Here is a 15287-nt window from a genome sequence, read left to right on the forward strand (position 1 = left end):
ACCGTTAGTTTGTGGTGAATTTGACCAAAAATGAACATTTCCTAATGATTTAAATTAAATGTTATTTTTTTCCCAAGTACCCCCTGCAATGTCACCAGGGAAGCCTCAATTGTCCTATAAATCTGTGGGTTAAACTTTCCAGTTTCATAATCTTTTTCTAAGAATTTCTCCTTACATTCCAATTTTTTGTTAATTTTTTTTAGGCATGACATTGTTGGAAAAGAACAGAACTCTAATTTGTCATGCATTTGTATCATAATTACTTTCATTTGGTATATTATATAGACAGTGTTACTTATTTTAGCAATAGAGTTCTATAGGGTTAAAGATACAGACACATTGTAGTAATTACAGCATTTTAATTTTAATTTTTGGAGTACATAAACAATTGACATGACAGGAGCCAAGTGTTGCATTTTTTAGTTTTTTTTGGCTTATAAAAAAGTAAACATGTCATGTACAGATGTTGTGCGGTGTTAGTCTGCAGGATGCCGTGCTGCTCCCGAGCCCAGGACCTCAAGCTGCGGTTCTTCACCACTCGTCTGCGGCCCTGTTTGAGTCCTCGTCAGCCACAGCGCAGTCCAGGCTCTGGACCCCGGGAAGAGCCAGGTCCCTTTCGTTCAGCTTTTCCAAAAACGAAGAAAGCAGTCTTTTATTCAAATGGTCCGTCAGTGTCCTCTCTTCTTCCGGAAGGCCCTTGTCCACATTGTTCCCCAGCTCCGCTGACTCCTCCTCGGTGTGCGGCAGCGCTACCGGTCGTTGGTCCAAAGACAAGCCGTCCAGCATCCCGCTCTCGTCGGACTGCTGCTCAGCCTGGCTCCCGGTAGCAACCCCGGATTCCGTCTCCATCTGTGATATCAGTGTTGTCTGCAGGGCCACATTTTCTAACTCCTTTAGGCGTTTGCTGTGGAGGCCGCAGGGTGGGAGCTCGCTGCCCGCCTCGGAGGTGTTGTTGTTAGCGAGATTCCCGCTTTGCTCCATGGCGCCCTGCCTGCGTCAGGAAGTGCGGCTCTGCCACGTTTGGAAAAAGTGCCACAAAAACAACATGTCGCCCACTAGCGGCATCTAGCGACATGGCATTGTACATGTTTTAGTTTGATATTTGTTTTTTTAAATTACACAGAATAATTTGGCAAATCGGCTCACATTGTATCAACATCTTTGACAATTCGAAAATTATTCATTTATTTTTTCCCTTCATGAAAATTCAAACCAACATAGATCATTACATCAAATAAAATCACAGTTCAAATGAAACATTTTCATGATTGAAAAGGAGCAGTAAGAAGAATACATATATCATATTTCGGCCCCTTAACTTAATAAACACATAACTAATAACCCCACCTACCTTCTCCCACCAGTCCACACAACTTTCACGGCTCTTTACTAACCTAAAAATGTCAAATCAAAATTTACAAATCACACACCGAGTCGACTTTCCAAACTAAAGCATATTGGCAGATTTTTATTTTTATTTTTATTTTTTTGCCCTATAAATTTTTTTAATTGACAAATATTTGTGCAAACCTTCAAGTCATTTTGTTGAGAATTTCACAACTTTACACAGACAACAGACAAGCACAATAGTACGAGCTACTGGGTGTTTAAAATCAAATTTTTTCCTGTGATCATTATTCTCAGATGCACAAAAAACAAAACTATTTTGAGAACAACAAGATAATAACTTAGTACTGAAAAAAATCGTATCTGTCTGGGGATTTAAAACGTATTTAAAGGACCTAGAAAAATAGTTTAATTGTTGTGGATAATTTGGGGGGAAAGTAAACAAAGGAGCATTCAAATCGAGCGATGCTTCACTGTAGTGGTTTCCACTGTGAGAAAAGTGAAACCAAGTGCTGGTTTGTAAATTATTATTAGTCGAATTAACACGACAGAAGGATTCAAATTTGAATAATTGTGATGTCTCATTAACACCTGAAAATTTGCAATGCATATTTGCTCGAAATTAAGTGTGATTTTTGCCCTGGTAGAGGTGGGGGATCATTTTTAATCTCACCCGGCTTCCGTACAAGAATTGGTTTCCATAGTAACAGCAATTGAAGTCGTATGCTAGCCGCTATATAAACAGATAACATCAATTGATGTGCTAAAGAATCGTTGTTTTCACGGACTGTGGTAACTTAACTCCAGCAGGTAACAACATGTGGCTGTTTGTTGTATGTTTTCGTGTCATTGCCTCTACTAAAGTCGTGAAATTAATACGTGGACACTGTATCTTATGAGGAAGTTGCTATTCTGAGCTAGCAACAAGCTAGCCAAGTATTTGGTAGTTGTCTCTGGAATCCCTATAACAGAAGACACAGAACGCCTATTTTATTGCCATTAATTGTTTTCCGGTTGAACCACTATCGTATGGTAGAGACTGACAGCAATTCAATTGTAAATTTGATGTCAGAGTTGCTAAAATATTCGGTGGAGGAGGCTGCAGAGACGTTAACCACTGTGTTAGGTGAACGGGTAATTAATTACTAAATATTCTCCTTTTTTCCAGAACATCCCAGTGCACATTTAGCTGTACAGAACTGATAGACATGTCTTTCCGAGATTTGAGAAGTAAGTGTTTCTTTCCTCTTATTAATGCACCTATGTATAACTGATGCTGTTACTTCAGTTGTATTTTGTTGGCAGTGGCTATTCGCACGGTTGCCGTATCAATATACCGATATTCTATCAGTACGCAGCACCCCTGGTTTGGCCAGTTTAGGTCACGTGATAGGTCAGTCATTGGTCACTTTAGGTCGCGTGACTAAGACTGACTTTTACCCTCACCCCTAAAAATTGTTGCGATATTGGGTTATAAACTAACCTCAACCCTAAAACGCTACGCACGCGTACTTCACTCACCGTACCAATAGCCCTGGAGGGTTGTACGTACGGCAATCGTACAAATAGACAATTTCTATTTTGATACGGAAACCTATCAATAGACTGCCAGTGTATTCATACGCATGGCCTCGCATTGGCCAGTTTAGGTGCCGTGATAGGTGCACTATGTGTCAGTTTTATTGTAGGTCATATTTATTTTTAGCTAGCCCGCTAACCCTGTTATTTTAGCCCTAAACCAGGAAATGGTCTAAAATGTTTATTTTTTTTGTATATGTACTTTTAAAGGTGGAATTTTCCCTGTTAAATATGTTAAAATGAAAAAAATTATGTGACAAAAGTGGGATTAGAACCCATGGCAGCGGAAGGAAGAATTCTTGAGTCAGGCGCCTTAGACCACTAAGCCATCCTGCCATGGTGAAAAAACACAGAAAAGGTCGAAACTAAGGTCCGGAAAACGTACCCATAGTCCTGGAGGTTATTGATAATGTTTCCGTATCAATAGACACTTCCTATTTTGTTTTGTAGGTTTCACAGAAACGATGAGGGCGTTGGGGTATCCTCGTCTCATTTCTATGGAGAACTTTAAATCCCCAAACTTCACTCTGGTGGCAGAAATCCTTATTTGGCTTGTGAGGAGGTATTGTTTGCTCATGATTTCACAACTTTTGTTACTAGTTGGAAATTCACATTTTAAAGCAATTTTCTGTTAAAAAAAAAAAGGTTGAAATGTTAAAACACAAGTGACTTTGCATCATCTAACAAAAAAACTATTTAAACCATGTTATTAAAAAAGCTACTTAGATGATCTTTCATCATGTTCGTACTTTTTATATTCACTTTGCAGATATGAACCTCACACGGATATCCCAGCTGATGTGGAGACAGAATCAGACAGAATATTCTTCATAAAAGCTGTCGCACAGTTTATGGTAACATCATGTTTCATATTTACTAAATCCTCAGCAATCACCGTACCTTTTTGTGACAAATGTTTTCTAAACAGCGTTTCTCTTTTGTTGTAGGTAACCAAAGCCCACATTAAGCTGAACACCAAGCATCTTTACCAGGCTGACGGTTATGCAGTCAAAGAGATGCTGAAGATCACCTCAGTGCTTTATAATGCAATGAAAACCAATGAGATGGCTCTGGGGGAGAAAGTGGAAGAGGAAAATAACAAGTTTAAGTTTGACCTCGGCTCAAGAGTGAGAATCTAATTTGATGGCGTTAAGGCTTAAACACAGTTTATTGTATATAAGTGATATTTTTTTTTAATTACTACTATGTGTTTGACAGTTTAAAAACCTCAAACTTCTTGCTCTCAGCATCTTTCTTATTTTGTTGTAGTTTGATATGGTTTCAGCTTTATTTTACCATAGTTGTCATTGTTTTTCCTGGCATCCTAATTGGTTATTTAAAGAGACTGTAACAATTGCTGATGAAGTTTGTCTCATCATTTTAGATTTCAGATCTAAAAGCAGCTCGACAACTGGCGTCTGAAGTCACATCTAAAGGAGCATCTCTATATCATTTACTGGGAAAAGAAGTGGATTTACGGGTAAGGGGACGGAACCATGTGTAGGCTTTTTGTTAAGCAGAGAGATAAAAAAAAAACCCAGTAAAATCTCTCCATTTAATGTCAGTGAGAGTACACATGATCTCACTGCTCTTTATTATGTCATTCACAGGAAGTAAGAACTGCAGCCATTGCTCGACCTCTGGAGATTAATGAGACAGAAAAGACACTGAGAGCTGCCATCAAAGATGTTTTGGTCTGTATCTTGTTTTTGTTTTCATCAAAGATGGCATTTAAAATGTCCTGCTTTTGCTGTTAAACCAGGTCAGTCTGACTTTCCCTCTGTGTTTCAGGAAAATGTTGAAAAAACCAAACGCATGATGAATAACGTTCTCTCCGATGAGATCAGCCTGGATGCAAAAATAGAGAAGAAGAAGCAGGAGCTGGAGAGGAATCGTAAAAGGCTGCAGACACTGCAGAGTGTGAGGTGAGAAGCAAAGAGTGGAAGCAGCGCGGTGTGGGCAAAATTTTTCAATTTTATTGTGCCTTATCTGGCAATCTATTAGGCCATCATTCATGGATGAGTATGAGAAGATTGAGGAGGAGCTGCAGAAGCAGTATGAAACCTACGTGGATAAGTTTCGAAACCTCGCTCACTTGGAGTCTCACCTCGATGAATACAACCGACTGGAGCAGGAGATGTTTGAGGTACACACTGTCTTCAAGCTTGGGCAAATTAGCCATTAATCAGGGAGCTGCGTACAAATATTAAACATTTGTTTTCACGATGTACAGCAAGGAAAATCAATAAAATCACATTTTAGTGATTTTTCACACATTTTCTTTCTTTCTTTACTGGATTGTGTTATTGGCCTGAGTTGTAAAAATGGTTATTCATATTGGATAATGGACCACACTTAAGCTTTGTTGCATTGTTTCTTCTGCCTGAGGAAATACAAATACCAATATGTTATTGTTTACCAAAAACTATGGAGGGAAAAATCTACCAAAATCAAAAATAAATAAAAGAATGAAAGTAAAAATAAAAACAAAACAAAAATAAAATTATTTATATCTATAAAATACATGATTAAATGAATAAGAAGTTTTTTTCCACTTTTATTTATTTATTTTTTTGTTATTTTTCACGTTTATTTAGTTATTCACGTATTTTTATTTTGGTATGTTTAGTCCTCCTTAAAAAAACTACTGTGACAAAGAAAATGAATAAAAATATTACACATTATTTAAAAAGATTCCTTTCTGCTTTGGAACGTCACAAGTCCTAATAATACAGTACTTTGCATCAAGTGGCCTTAAATTAAAGAACGCTGTGTAGAATATCACTAATTATTTTGATTTTTTTAATTAGCGAGGAAGAAATGTCATTATTTAGGGTAAAGGCCTTTGTAAGACATAAGCATGTTCATTTCATAGCTGTTGTTTTGTGTGGTGTAAAGGAGGCTGAAAACACACTGAGGACGATGGATCACAAACTGAGGGAGGACGAGCGTGGCCTGATAAAGAGTTCCTGTGAGACACACAGTCGCACCACGATTCCCACTATCCCGGTTATTTTAATGATTGGCACAGGAGTTTACTGTGCTATGTATGTTGCAGTGAAAGATGACGACTCTGATATGGAAGTTTTAGAGGATGAAGGCTCAGACAGTGACATGGAGGAGTGGCGGCCCTCCAAGCCTCGGCCCACACAGAACGGCAACACGGCAGGTGTGCAGATGACATGATTGATATATCCTTCTTTTCTTGACATAAAAGACATTTTAAATCTTTAAAAAGACACTCGTTCGTTATTTCCCATCTTCTAAATATCCATTACCTGCTATGCTTCCCTCAAACTTTAGGCCGAAGCACTCGTTTCATTGGGAACATGCACGGAGGGGAAACTGATGAGGTAAGCAATCCCATCAATCATTTTTTAGTTCACAATATGTACTACACGTGAAATATTTGATGGTGATCAGTGTGCAAATCTTCTGGCTTACTTTTGATCATCTAATCTCACATGTTTTGGTTTCCTTCTTTTTTTTGTAAATTCATTTCTTTATTTTGGAAGGACCCTTTAGCTGTTTCCAGAAAGTCAATACTAAAAATTCCCAAACAGCGGAAAGGACAGGTTTGTGTGTTTAGTTAAGAGAAAATGCATTCTCTAAACCCTTTACAGTAGATTGAACTTTATTTGGTATCTGTTAAAAGTGCTTATAAACATACTTAAAGCTGCTACCACATAGTATAAGCTTCATTTATCAATAAATTGAAGATTATTAGCTTGAAAAAAAAAAAAGATGTGAAAGGTTGGAATTGCTGCTTGAAAGTTTGTTGACATTTTTTGCGCATTGCCTTATGGGATATGGAGTCGTGGAGATGGGTGTATAGAAGTGTTTTTACTTTGTTCTGATATCACAGGGAATACCAGAAACAGACTAGAACAAACATAGTGTCAAGAGAATCACTGAAACACCAGAAATCACTTTAAAAATGAAGTAGAAACACCTCCATGCATCCATTTACGGGACTCCACATCCCACAATGCAATGCATGAAAATGTCAACAAACTGAGTGTTTACAGTGGAGATGAAAATTAATTTTAAAGCTGCAATTTCTACTTTTTTTCTTTCTGTTTGGAGTAAATGATGTACGATTAATTGATCTATGAGGCCTACACTATGATTTTATCTAATGATAAATGATCATTTGTAGCAGCTTTGAATGAATCAGTTATTTTATAGATTAGAGGTTTACCTTTAGTTTGTGTTCATTTTCCCTTTGTGAGCCAAAGCATTCCTCACCTGTAGCTGTTTCATTTATTTGTTCTTTTTGAGTTTCTTATCCTGAACTGTTTCAGTCTGAAAACAGTGAGATATATGTGGATAATGATGACGAGGAGGATGAAGACGGCGAGGAGGAGGAGAGCCAAGCTCTGGAGGATAACGGTTTGGAGGGTCCAATGTCCAGGAGTTATCGGCCCTCTACAGTAGGAAGGGGACCCCCTCTGCTGGAGGAGAGTGATAATGACTTCTGAAATCAGTCTTTTTAGCTCCAGTTTCTCATTCTTCCTAAACTAATTATTAGAATCTATCATGGTTGAAAATGTATGTACAATATTTATGATAATAAACCTTTCATATTTTTAACTTTGATATCCCTACTCATTTACTGTGTATATTTTCTTTGGCACTTCCATTGTTTCCATTTATAGTGGAACAAGAAAGATAATTCCTTGTATTTCGAGCTATTAATAATGTGGAAAGATATGCTAGAGGAGATGAGTTTAGTTTCTCTACCTGTGTGTGAGCTGCTTCAGTTTCCTCCCAACATGAAAAAAACAAAACTTCAACTGCTGTTTACTGTTGTGACATAAACTAGGGAACCTTTTGTTATCCTGCCTATGGAATAAATTAATCATCTTCTATCTATCTATAGAGCAAGTAATATCTCTCTGTGTGTGTCTGTTCCTCAAATATCTCTGCGAATCAGGCTCAGATTGACCTGAGACTTTCAACATGGCTGCTGCTTGGTTCAAGGGTGTGCAACGTTGGATTTGTTTGGACTGCAATGATACGTTAATAAATTATTTCATAAAATTGTCTTAAATGCAGCTTTGCAGAACAGGTCAATGCTGACAGGTAGTCATGGTAACTCAGGATAAGTTTAAAGCTGAGTAGAATCTACAAAAGTGACTGGGCAAAGGGCTTTTAAAAACAACTAAAGTGGGTCTAATGTCCTAAAAAAAAAAACCAATATTGAGCAGCAGGTGACCTCAGTGAGCAACGTTTGTAACAAAGGTGAGTAATAATCTACCTATAAAAGCAAGAAAGGTCTTTGTGTGCGTGTGTCATAGACAGGCCATGTAGCAGGTTTTTACCTGAAATAAGAAGTAAATGTTAAATACACAAGTTCACAGTTAACAATAAAAGAAAGGAAGACGATAGTCCCTCCTATCTCCTTTCCTATCCACTTTTTCATAAGCTTAAAGAAAATTTGAATGCTCTTTTATCATGACCACCACTTAAACACTATCGTTGGTTTAAGAACAGTGGATAGGAAAGGAGATAGGAGGGGATATTCGGACGCATCCTACCTTTTGGGATCAACACCTACGTGACGTCATCAGAGTGCGCACAGCTGTAAGAGGGGGCGGCTGTCGCCTCCGTGGACATCAACATCGAACAGCCGTCCGTTTACGGTGCGGGTTTCAACTAATTCTGGTAAACTGCACCGACATCTTCTTTGGTTTGACTATTATTTACACGGCCTCACTCTGAGCTAATCTTATGTAAAGCAGCACAGCCACCAGTCCTCTTGTTACCCCGTAAACTAATCAGACACAACAGGGTATGAGCTACATGCTAATGCTAACGTGCTACAAAGAGACTTTGCTAAGGCTTTTCTTTCTAATGTAGATATTTACTTTAATAGTTTTTAGGACCTTTTGGTTGAGGTCCGACTGTTGCTTTTTATATGTGAAAGTTTTTCTTTGAATTCTTAAAGATATTGAGTGAAATGGTATCTTTTGTGTCTAATTACGTTGCAGTAAAAGCTGGTGCACACTTTACAGTCGAACACTAAGTAATCATGTTGAGCAGTAACATGGCAAACATGGGATTAATATAGAATAAGAACTAACCTGAAACCTAGTGGCTCAATGATCCAAAATAACAGTCATTTTTAAGATTATTACCTCATTTTCACTGACCTTTATTTATTTGTTTGTCTGTTAGCAGACAACATCTTTTGAGATGTTTTGGAGGCCAACACAGATTCTGTATCACTTTCAAAAATCGAAATATCTCTATCTTTCATTATTGGCGAAATTAAACAAATTTATATTTCGGTTTGTCACAAACCGATCTCTAGGAAATTTGACTTCTGTCGGGTTTGTTCCTCAATTATCCCACCTAGTTTCATCCAGATTGGATACAGATTCCGCATTACATCTCAATTCTTTATTTAAAAAAATAGGGTTGCCTATCAGCGATGTCCCGATACAACTTTTCCACATCCGATATGATACCGATATTGCAGCCTTGCGTAATGGTCGATATCGATCCGATTCAATATCACCACGAATCATATACCTACTTTTGTTACTTATTTTGAAGTGTGGAATGTTAGAAAAGGCTTGATCGGGTGATGTTACTCAAACAGAGAACAATAGTCAGCAATTCACAGTTCAGTTATATTTTACTGTCAGTATATGGTGGGAACAACTGAGGATGGGGACAGAAAGAGCTAAACCTTATCGGAGAGCTTATATCAGAGATTTTAGATGCAGTCCGATAAAATCCGATATTCGTTTTCTGGCTGATATCGGACCGATATCTGATATCGATATCGGATCGGGAGACCCTATTCTACTAAATCTCTAAAGCTATACTGTAGTATCTGATACTAAGAAGTTGGTGGGCAAAACTAGACTACTAGAGCACAACCTTATACTCAACAAGCTGTCATACACGGTGTGATTCGACACTCATATTCTTCTTATATTTAATATTATATATACTGTGAGATGCTTTGTATTATTAGCTATGTTTAGCTATGTTTTATCCTTGCAAATGTAATGTATTGTAATATGTATGATTTTGTGAGTGAGTAATGCCATTTTAATCAAATTTTTTTGTCATTTTAATCAAATTTTGTATTTGTAAATGGTTTCTGTTGCATGTTTGCTGGTTGGACCCCAGGAAGACTAGCTGGTTGCCATGGCACTAGCTAATGGGGATCCCCTAATAAACAAATATATTAATATATTTGTTCCCATTCCTTGTCAGCTTGACAGCAGCTTTTGGGATGCCTAAGAAGTTCCAGGGTGAGAACTCTAAGGCAGCCACCGCCCGAGCCCGCAAAGCTGAGGCCAAGGCAGTGGCAGATGCCCGCAAGAAGCAGGAGGAAGAGGATGCAATGTGGCAAGAAACTGATAAACATGTGCTGAAGAAAGGTCAAAGAAAGGTGAACACTCTATTGAGCATCTTTATTCTTCTGCATGTGTATTCTAACTTTAGCTGAGGCTGTGAAAACAACTGTACTCACATTTGGAATCCACTATTGGTCTAGAGGTTCTTAACCTTTTTGGGTTGTGACTTCATTTTGATATCACAAATGTCCGGCGACCCCAGAGACATTTTTTCTTTTTTTCTTGAATTAGTTTTTGATCATGTATTAAAGCGTGTTACAAATACAGAGAAGCCAGGATTAGTGCACAAAGGGACAAGATGCACCACAGATATTTTTATACAACATTTTATATGAACTAAATTTTGTATTTGAGAATGTTTAAGTATAGAAAACTGTTGTTTGATACTTATTGTGTGTGATGTGTTCATTTGAAAAAGAATAATTAAAAAAGAACAATTTGATAATGAAAATAATTTTATTTAATAAAATACATATTTTTTTAACCTACATTTTTATTTATTTTTAATTTTTTACCAATTAAAAACTAAACATTTCAGATGACCCCATTTTAATTCTATGTGACCCCAAGGTTGAAAAACATTATTAATCACATCACTTTTAACAACTATGTAATATAAAACAAAAAATAAATAACATTAGTATGGTACATTTTTTAGATCACGTTTATGACTGTTTAAGGGAAGTCAATAAAAATGAGAAAAATATGTTTTAGGTGGACACAAATAAATCAGAAGACAAAATACTATTTATTAGTCAGTGTTTGGTTGTTATTAGGAACTCTGAAGTCATTTATTGGACACGTTATGCTATGAGCAGCTATCCCAATCATATTTTTCTGTTTCTGTATTTCTTTCTTTTTTTTTGTCCTCCCAAAATTTTCCATACAGAAGAAACAAAAAGAAAACTAAGACAGAACAAAAAAACAAGAGGTGTACATAATACAATTATATGATTGTGTTACAGTTTATATATGTAATACAGAGGATCATACATACTCGGGTCTCCGGAGCAAGATGTAAGTTTTCCATTTCTCCCAGATTTTGTCAAACTTGTCTGTTTGGAGTCTTTTATGAAATGTAATTTGTTTCATAACAAAAATTGCACATACCAAATTATATCAATCATCCCAGTTTGGGGATAAAGACTCTAACCATCTTTTCGTGCTGCTAAACTCAGCATACCAAACAGACATTTTGTCTCTTTATCTGCATCAATAGAATATAATGAGCCAAATAGTTTGTCCCAGTTTAAAGTTGTTTGTGGATTTAAAATGATTTGCAATTTTAATTTAACAAATTCCAAAAATGTTGTAGTGATGGGCATGACCAAAACATATGGTATTGTGACACTCCCTGGGCACCACAGTTTCTGCAACAGCTGGAAGTGCCTGAATAATGTGAACCTGAGCTGGTGTCATGAAGGGTCTACAAAGGCTCTTCCAGCCGAAACGTCTCTATAAATTTTAACTAGTGATTTTCTACTGAAAGGAACAATGTTTTAGCCAAACATGATCCAAAATTAATTTATTTGATTCTCTTTCCCATTTTTGTTTTATATAATCAGTATTTACCATTTTAGTCTCTTGAAAGTCCTTATATAATCTAGAAATTAATTTAAGACCTGAGTCTGTCACATATGCTTTAGTGAAAATCTTCAAAATAGGCATATCTAAAACATTTTTGTTCTTTGGCATAAAAACAATTCAAGAGCTGACGGATTTGTAGAAATGTGAAAAAAAAATCACTATTTTGCAATCGGTATTGTCTCTTGGATCGATTGAAAATTTCTGGTTTCAGTATTTCTACACACACTCATAACACATTTTACTGCAGGATGACAAGGAGAAAAAAAGGCTTGAACTCCTAGAAAGGAAAAAGGAAAACCAGCGTCTTCTCGATGAAGAGTTTTCCACGTTGAAAGGCAGAGCTCAGAAGGAGGCTGCATCTGGTGGGAAAATAACCCGTGCCCAGATTGAGGAAACACTTGAGAATGAGCAGCAGCAGCACCAGGAACAGAACCAGCAGCCCAAAGGTAAAGCTGAGGGTGCATTTTAAGAATGGAACAGTATTGGAATACAATAACGGAAACATTATAAAGCAGGAAGCTATTTTAGAAGTCAGGGTTCTTTTCTTTTTGTTTGCAGAAAAGAGCCACTTGGAGACTCCATTGGAGGAGAATGTGAACAGAATTATCGCTGAGGAAGGGTCAGTCGAAGCCCGAACAATAGAGGATGCCATTGCTGTGCTCAGGTATTGATCTTTTGTGTGGTATTTGAATTTTGTCTTTTATTTTAAACCATTGAATCTGTTTTCTTGCCAGCGTTGGACCGGAGGACTTGGAGCGCCACCCAGAGCGGAGGATGAAAGCAGCGTTCGCCGCCTTTGAAGAGGCAAACATGCCTCGGCTAAAAAAGGAGAATCCCAACATGAGGTTGTCGCAGCTGAAGCAGCAGTTGAAGAAGGAGTGGACAAAATCTCCAGAGAATCCCCTCAATCAACGCGTCTCTGCCTACAACTCAAAGTGAACGTACCATTTCCCCTCATACTTCCAACACAAATAGTGTTTGCCTTTAAATATTTCCTCTGGATTAGTGACCCATCATGGAGAAATGTTGAGAATGACCTTTAAATTAATCTGTCATATCTTTAGAATCATTACTTTCTCATTCAATTCACTCTCAAGAAAAGACTAGTTTTCACTAAGTTTGTGAATATTGCCTCTTATAGTAGAATTAATTTACCACATATTGTTTTGGTTTTTTTTAGAACTACTGTGGAGGTGCAAAGCCTGATGTGGTGAGAGTGACTTATTAAAGTTTATCGCTCAATCATCAGCATTTTGTTGTGCTTTTAAATTTTTCGTCTCTGTTTTAAGTGAACATGAAAACCTAGTTACACATTCCAGTCTAGGATTTATTTATTTTTTGTTCTAGTTTTCAGTCACAAGGTTTAAGGGGAAAGTTGTGGTCATGTTGCGTTGCAGAGAAATTACGAACACTCAAAAATATATAAAAGAATCTAAAAAGCAAGTGTTTTTTTTTTTTTTGTATTGTTTTTAAACTTGATAAGCTGGTTTTATTCAGGTGGGAATTGTTTGCATCACTAGCTTAACATTACATTACATTAGAAACAGGAGTTTAATATGAACCTCGGAGAATTTGAATCCTCCTAACTGTGTTGCACTGCTTTCATCTTTCAAATGATAGTAAAACCCAACCTCTGGATCTTCACTTGTAATTTTGTGGTTCATTTAATTTGAAAGTATCATTCATGAGTCTTGTCCATTAATTAGCATTGACAAGTTACTAACTAATCGAAATAGTTACTTTAAACATACAAATCTTTAGTTTTCGCTGAGCCATGTAGCTGTTATCCATCGTTGCATCCTTAAAAGAATTAGAAGAAACTGAAAAAATTGGACCCCAATTGCATTTAGAGTAATATTTTAAGAAAGTGATTGACATGTTTTTCATTAGTTTCTTTGTAAAGAACATTGCAGGAGCTGAATGTGGCCTCTCTTATCTCTCCTGCCAGGTCCATTGGCTTGTAGCCAGCTTTCTTTTTTCACGAGATAAATTACCAAAAGCAGAGGACTCAAAATATAGTTCAGAACTGTGTAAATCTATGAACTATTCCAGCTACATTTGACTTTCATTTTGAATCATTAATCTGTATTTAAAAGAAGTTAATTTTAACATATCTTTCAAAGGTAAGCATAAATCCAGTGAGTTATGTAAAGTTCTTCCTGTAGTTTCCTATTTGTTGATATGGTGAGTGGCACTGTCGGTCACAACAAAGGTTTTCTACAGCACAGCAACATTCATGTGGTGAGTTGCTGAGGCAGCAAACAGTGAGCTTTGTATTTGTGTTTGATGCCACATAGTGTCTGCACAGCAAACAGCTGATGTTGCTTTACTATAGCATAAGTATTAGTATATGCTTTGTTTACAGTTATGATAGCAGATGAAGGAATGAAAAGAAAATCTACACAATCATAGATTTAGAATGATTGGATTAAAAAAATCGAACCAATTTGTGGAGACATATTGATCCATGTAGAGCAGGGGTGTCAAACTCATTATAGATCAGGGGCCACAGATTTAATGTGGGGAAAACGAAGTCATTTCTAAATTATTGTGCCCTAGTTTGCACTTGTACGTATACATAAAAAACAAAATATATAAGAATCCCACAATATCCAAGCAATAAGTGACATATCAGTCCCAACAGGATCTTCACTTTAAATTTTCTAGATTTTATGACCAATTTCTATTTCATTAAGGGAATTATTATGTAATAATTTGCGGAAGATTTAAGACTTTGGAGTTTTTTCAGGTATATACAATTACAAATGACTGCAATCATGTGATATAAGCACCGGGAAAACTGATCCCCTGCAAATATTGTTGAGTTTCATTTACACAATGATTCATGTTTTCTCTGTCATTTTTACTTTCTCCTGCGGGCTGAAAAAAAATGGTCGGATTTGACACGACAAACACAAATACGGTTTTTAACTTTGTTCCTAAGTGGGAAATACTATGAGTACCAATTAGTACCAGTGTTTCCACACATTGAGCTCAAGTAGAGACATATTGAGTTAATGGAGTGAAGTTTTTCAGCACTGCTTCTCACCGATGTCGGGTTTGTATCGGATTCTTTCCTTTTACAGCATGCATGTTTATAAAATCTGCTTTCTTTCCACGGTCAGTGAAATTGTCAGTAGCATCTGTGCAGAATGTGCTAGAATCCTGGCTCTAGCATCCTTCACTCATTAGAATAACAGGAAATGTCTCTACCTATAGATAATACAAGATCCAACCAATTGTGTTGTTTCAAATTGTGAAAGAAACAGTTGCAGCTGCACGCCACATCTTGTTGATGTAATGGTTTTGAAATCATTCCAACTTACACTTTAAGGCAAATCTCTTCAGTTGCTAATATGTTGGGTCTTCAGGGACGATGATTTCAAAGATTGATGAAGC

The 15287-nt window shown here is 36.8% G+C and overlaps 2 protein-coding genes across 2 annotated transcripts; both read left to right on the forward strand.

The window, feature by feature from the left end:
• Positions 1-2013: 2013 nt before the first annotated feature.
• Positions 2014-7518, forward strand: cluap1 (clusterin associated protein 1). Its single transcript, XM_028443592.1, has 13 exons — positions 2014-2157; positions 2516-2577; positions 3376-3487; positions 3695-3779; positions 3873-4052; positions 4310-4405; positions 4536-4619; positions 4717-4850; positions 4930-5071; positions 5824-5896; positions 5984-6094; positions 6229-6278; positions 7230-7518. The coding sequence occupies exons 2-13, from the start codon at positions 2556-2558 to the stop codon at positions 7404-7406; spliced, it is 1266 nt and encodes a 421-aa protein (XP_028299393.1). The 5' UTR covers positions 2014-2157; positions 2516-2555; the 3' UTR covers positions 7407-7518.
• A 964-nt stretch (positions 7519-8482) lies between these two features.
• ccdc124 (coiled-coil domain containing 124) lies at positions 8483-13136 on the forward strand. The gene is made up of 5 exons (XM_028443593.1): positions 8483-8592; positions 10159-10336; positions 12136-12334; positions 12447-12552; positions 12623-13136. The coding sequence occupies exons 2-5, from the start codon at positions 10178-10180 to the stop codon at positions 12825-12827; spliced, it is 669 nt and encodes a 222-aa protein (XP_028299394.1). The 5' UTR covers positions 8483-8592; positions 10159-10177; the 3' UTR covers positions 12828-13136.
• The last annotated feature ends 2151 nt before the right edge of the window (positions 13137-15287 follow it).

The sequence above is a fragment of the Gouania willdenowi genome, chromosome 4, assembly GCF_900634775.1.
Source record: "Gouania willdenowi chromosome 4, fGouWil2.1, whole genome shotgun sequence".
Lineage (NCBI taxonomy): Eukaryota > Metazoa > Chordata > Actinopteri > Blenniiformes > Gobiesocidae > Gouania > Gouania willdenowi.

What these genes read in the sequence shown, in the direction of transcription:
- ccdc124 (XM_028443593.1), top strand. Translation starts at nt 10,178, where the DNA reads ATGCCTAAGAAGTTCCAGGGTGAGAACTCTAAGGCAGCCACCGCCCGA. An exon ending in ACAGAACCAGCAGCCCAAAG is followed by an intron (nt 12,335 to 12,446) that starts GTAAAGCTGAGG and finishes TTTTGTTTGCAG; the next exon opens with AAAAGAGCCACTTGGAGACT. An exon ending in GATGCCATTGCTGTGCTCAG is followed by an intron (nt 12,553 to 12,622) that starts GTATTGATCTTT and finishes TTTTCTTGCCAG; the next exon opens with CGTTGGACCGGAGGACTTGG.
- cluap1 (XM_028443592.1), top strand. Translation starts at nt 2,556, where the DNA reads ATGTCTTTCCGAGATTTGAGAA. An exon ending in GTCTTTCCGAGATTTGAGAA is followed by an intron (nt 2,578 to 3,375) that starts GTAAGTGTTTCT and finishes TTTGTTTTGTAG; the next exon opens with GTTTCACAGAAACGATGAGG. An exon ending in CTTATTTGGCTTGTGAGGAG is followed by an intron (nt 3,488 to 3,694) that starts GTATTGTTTGCT and finishes TTCACTTTGCAG; the next exon opens with ATATGAACCTCACACGGATA.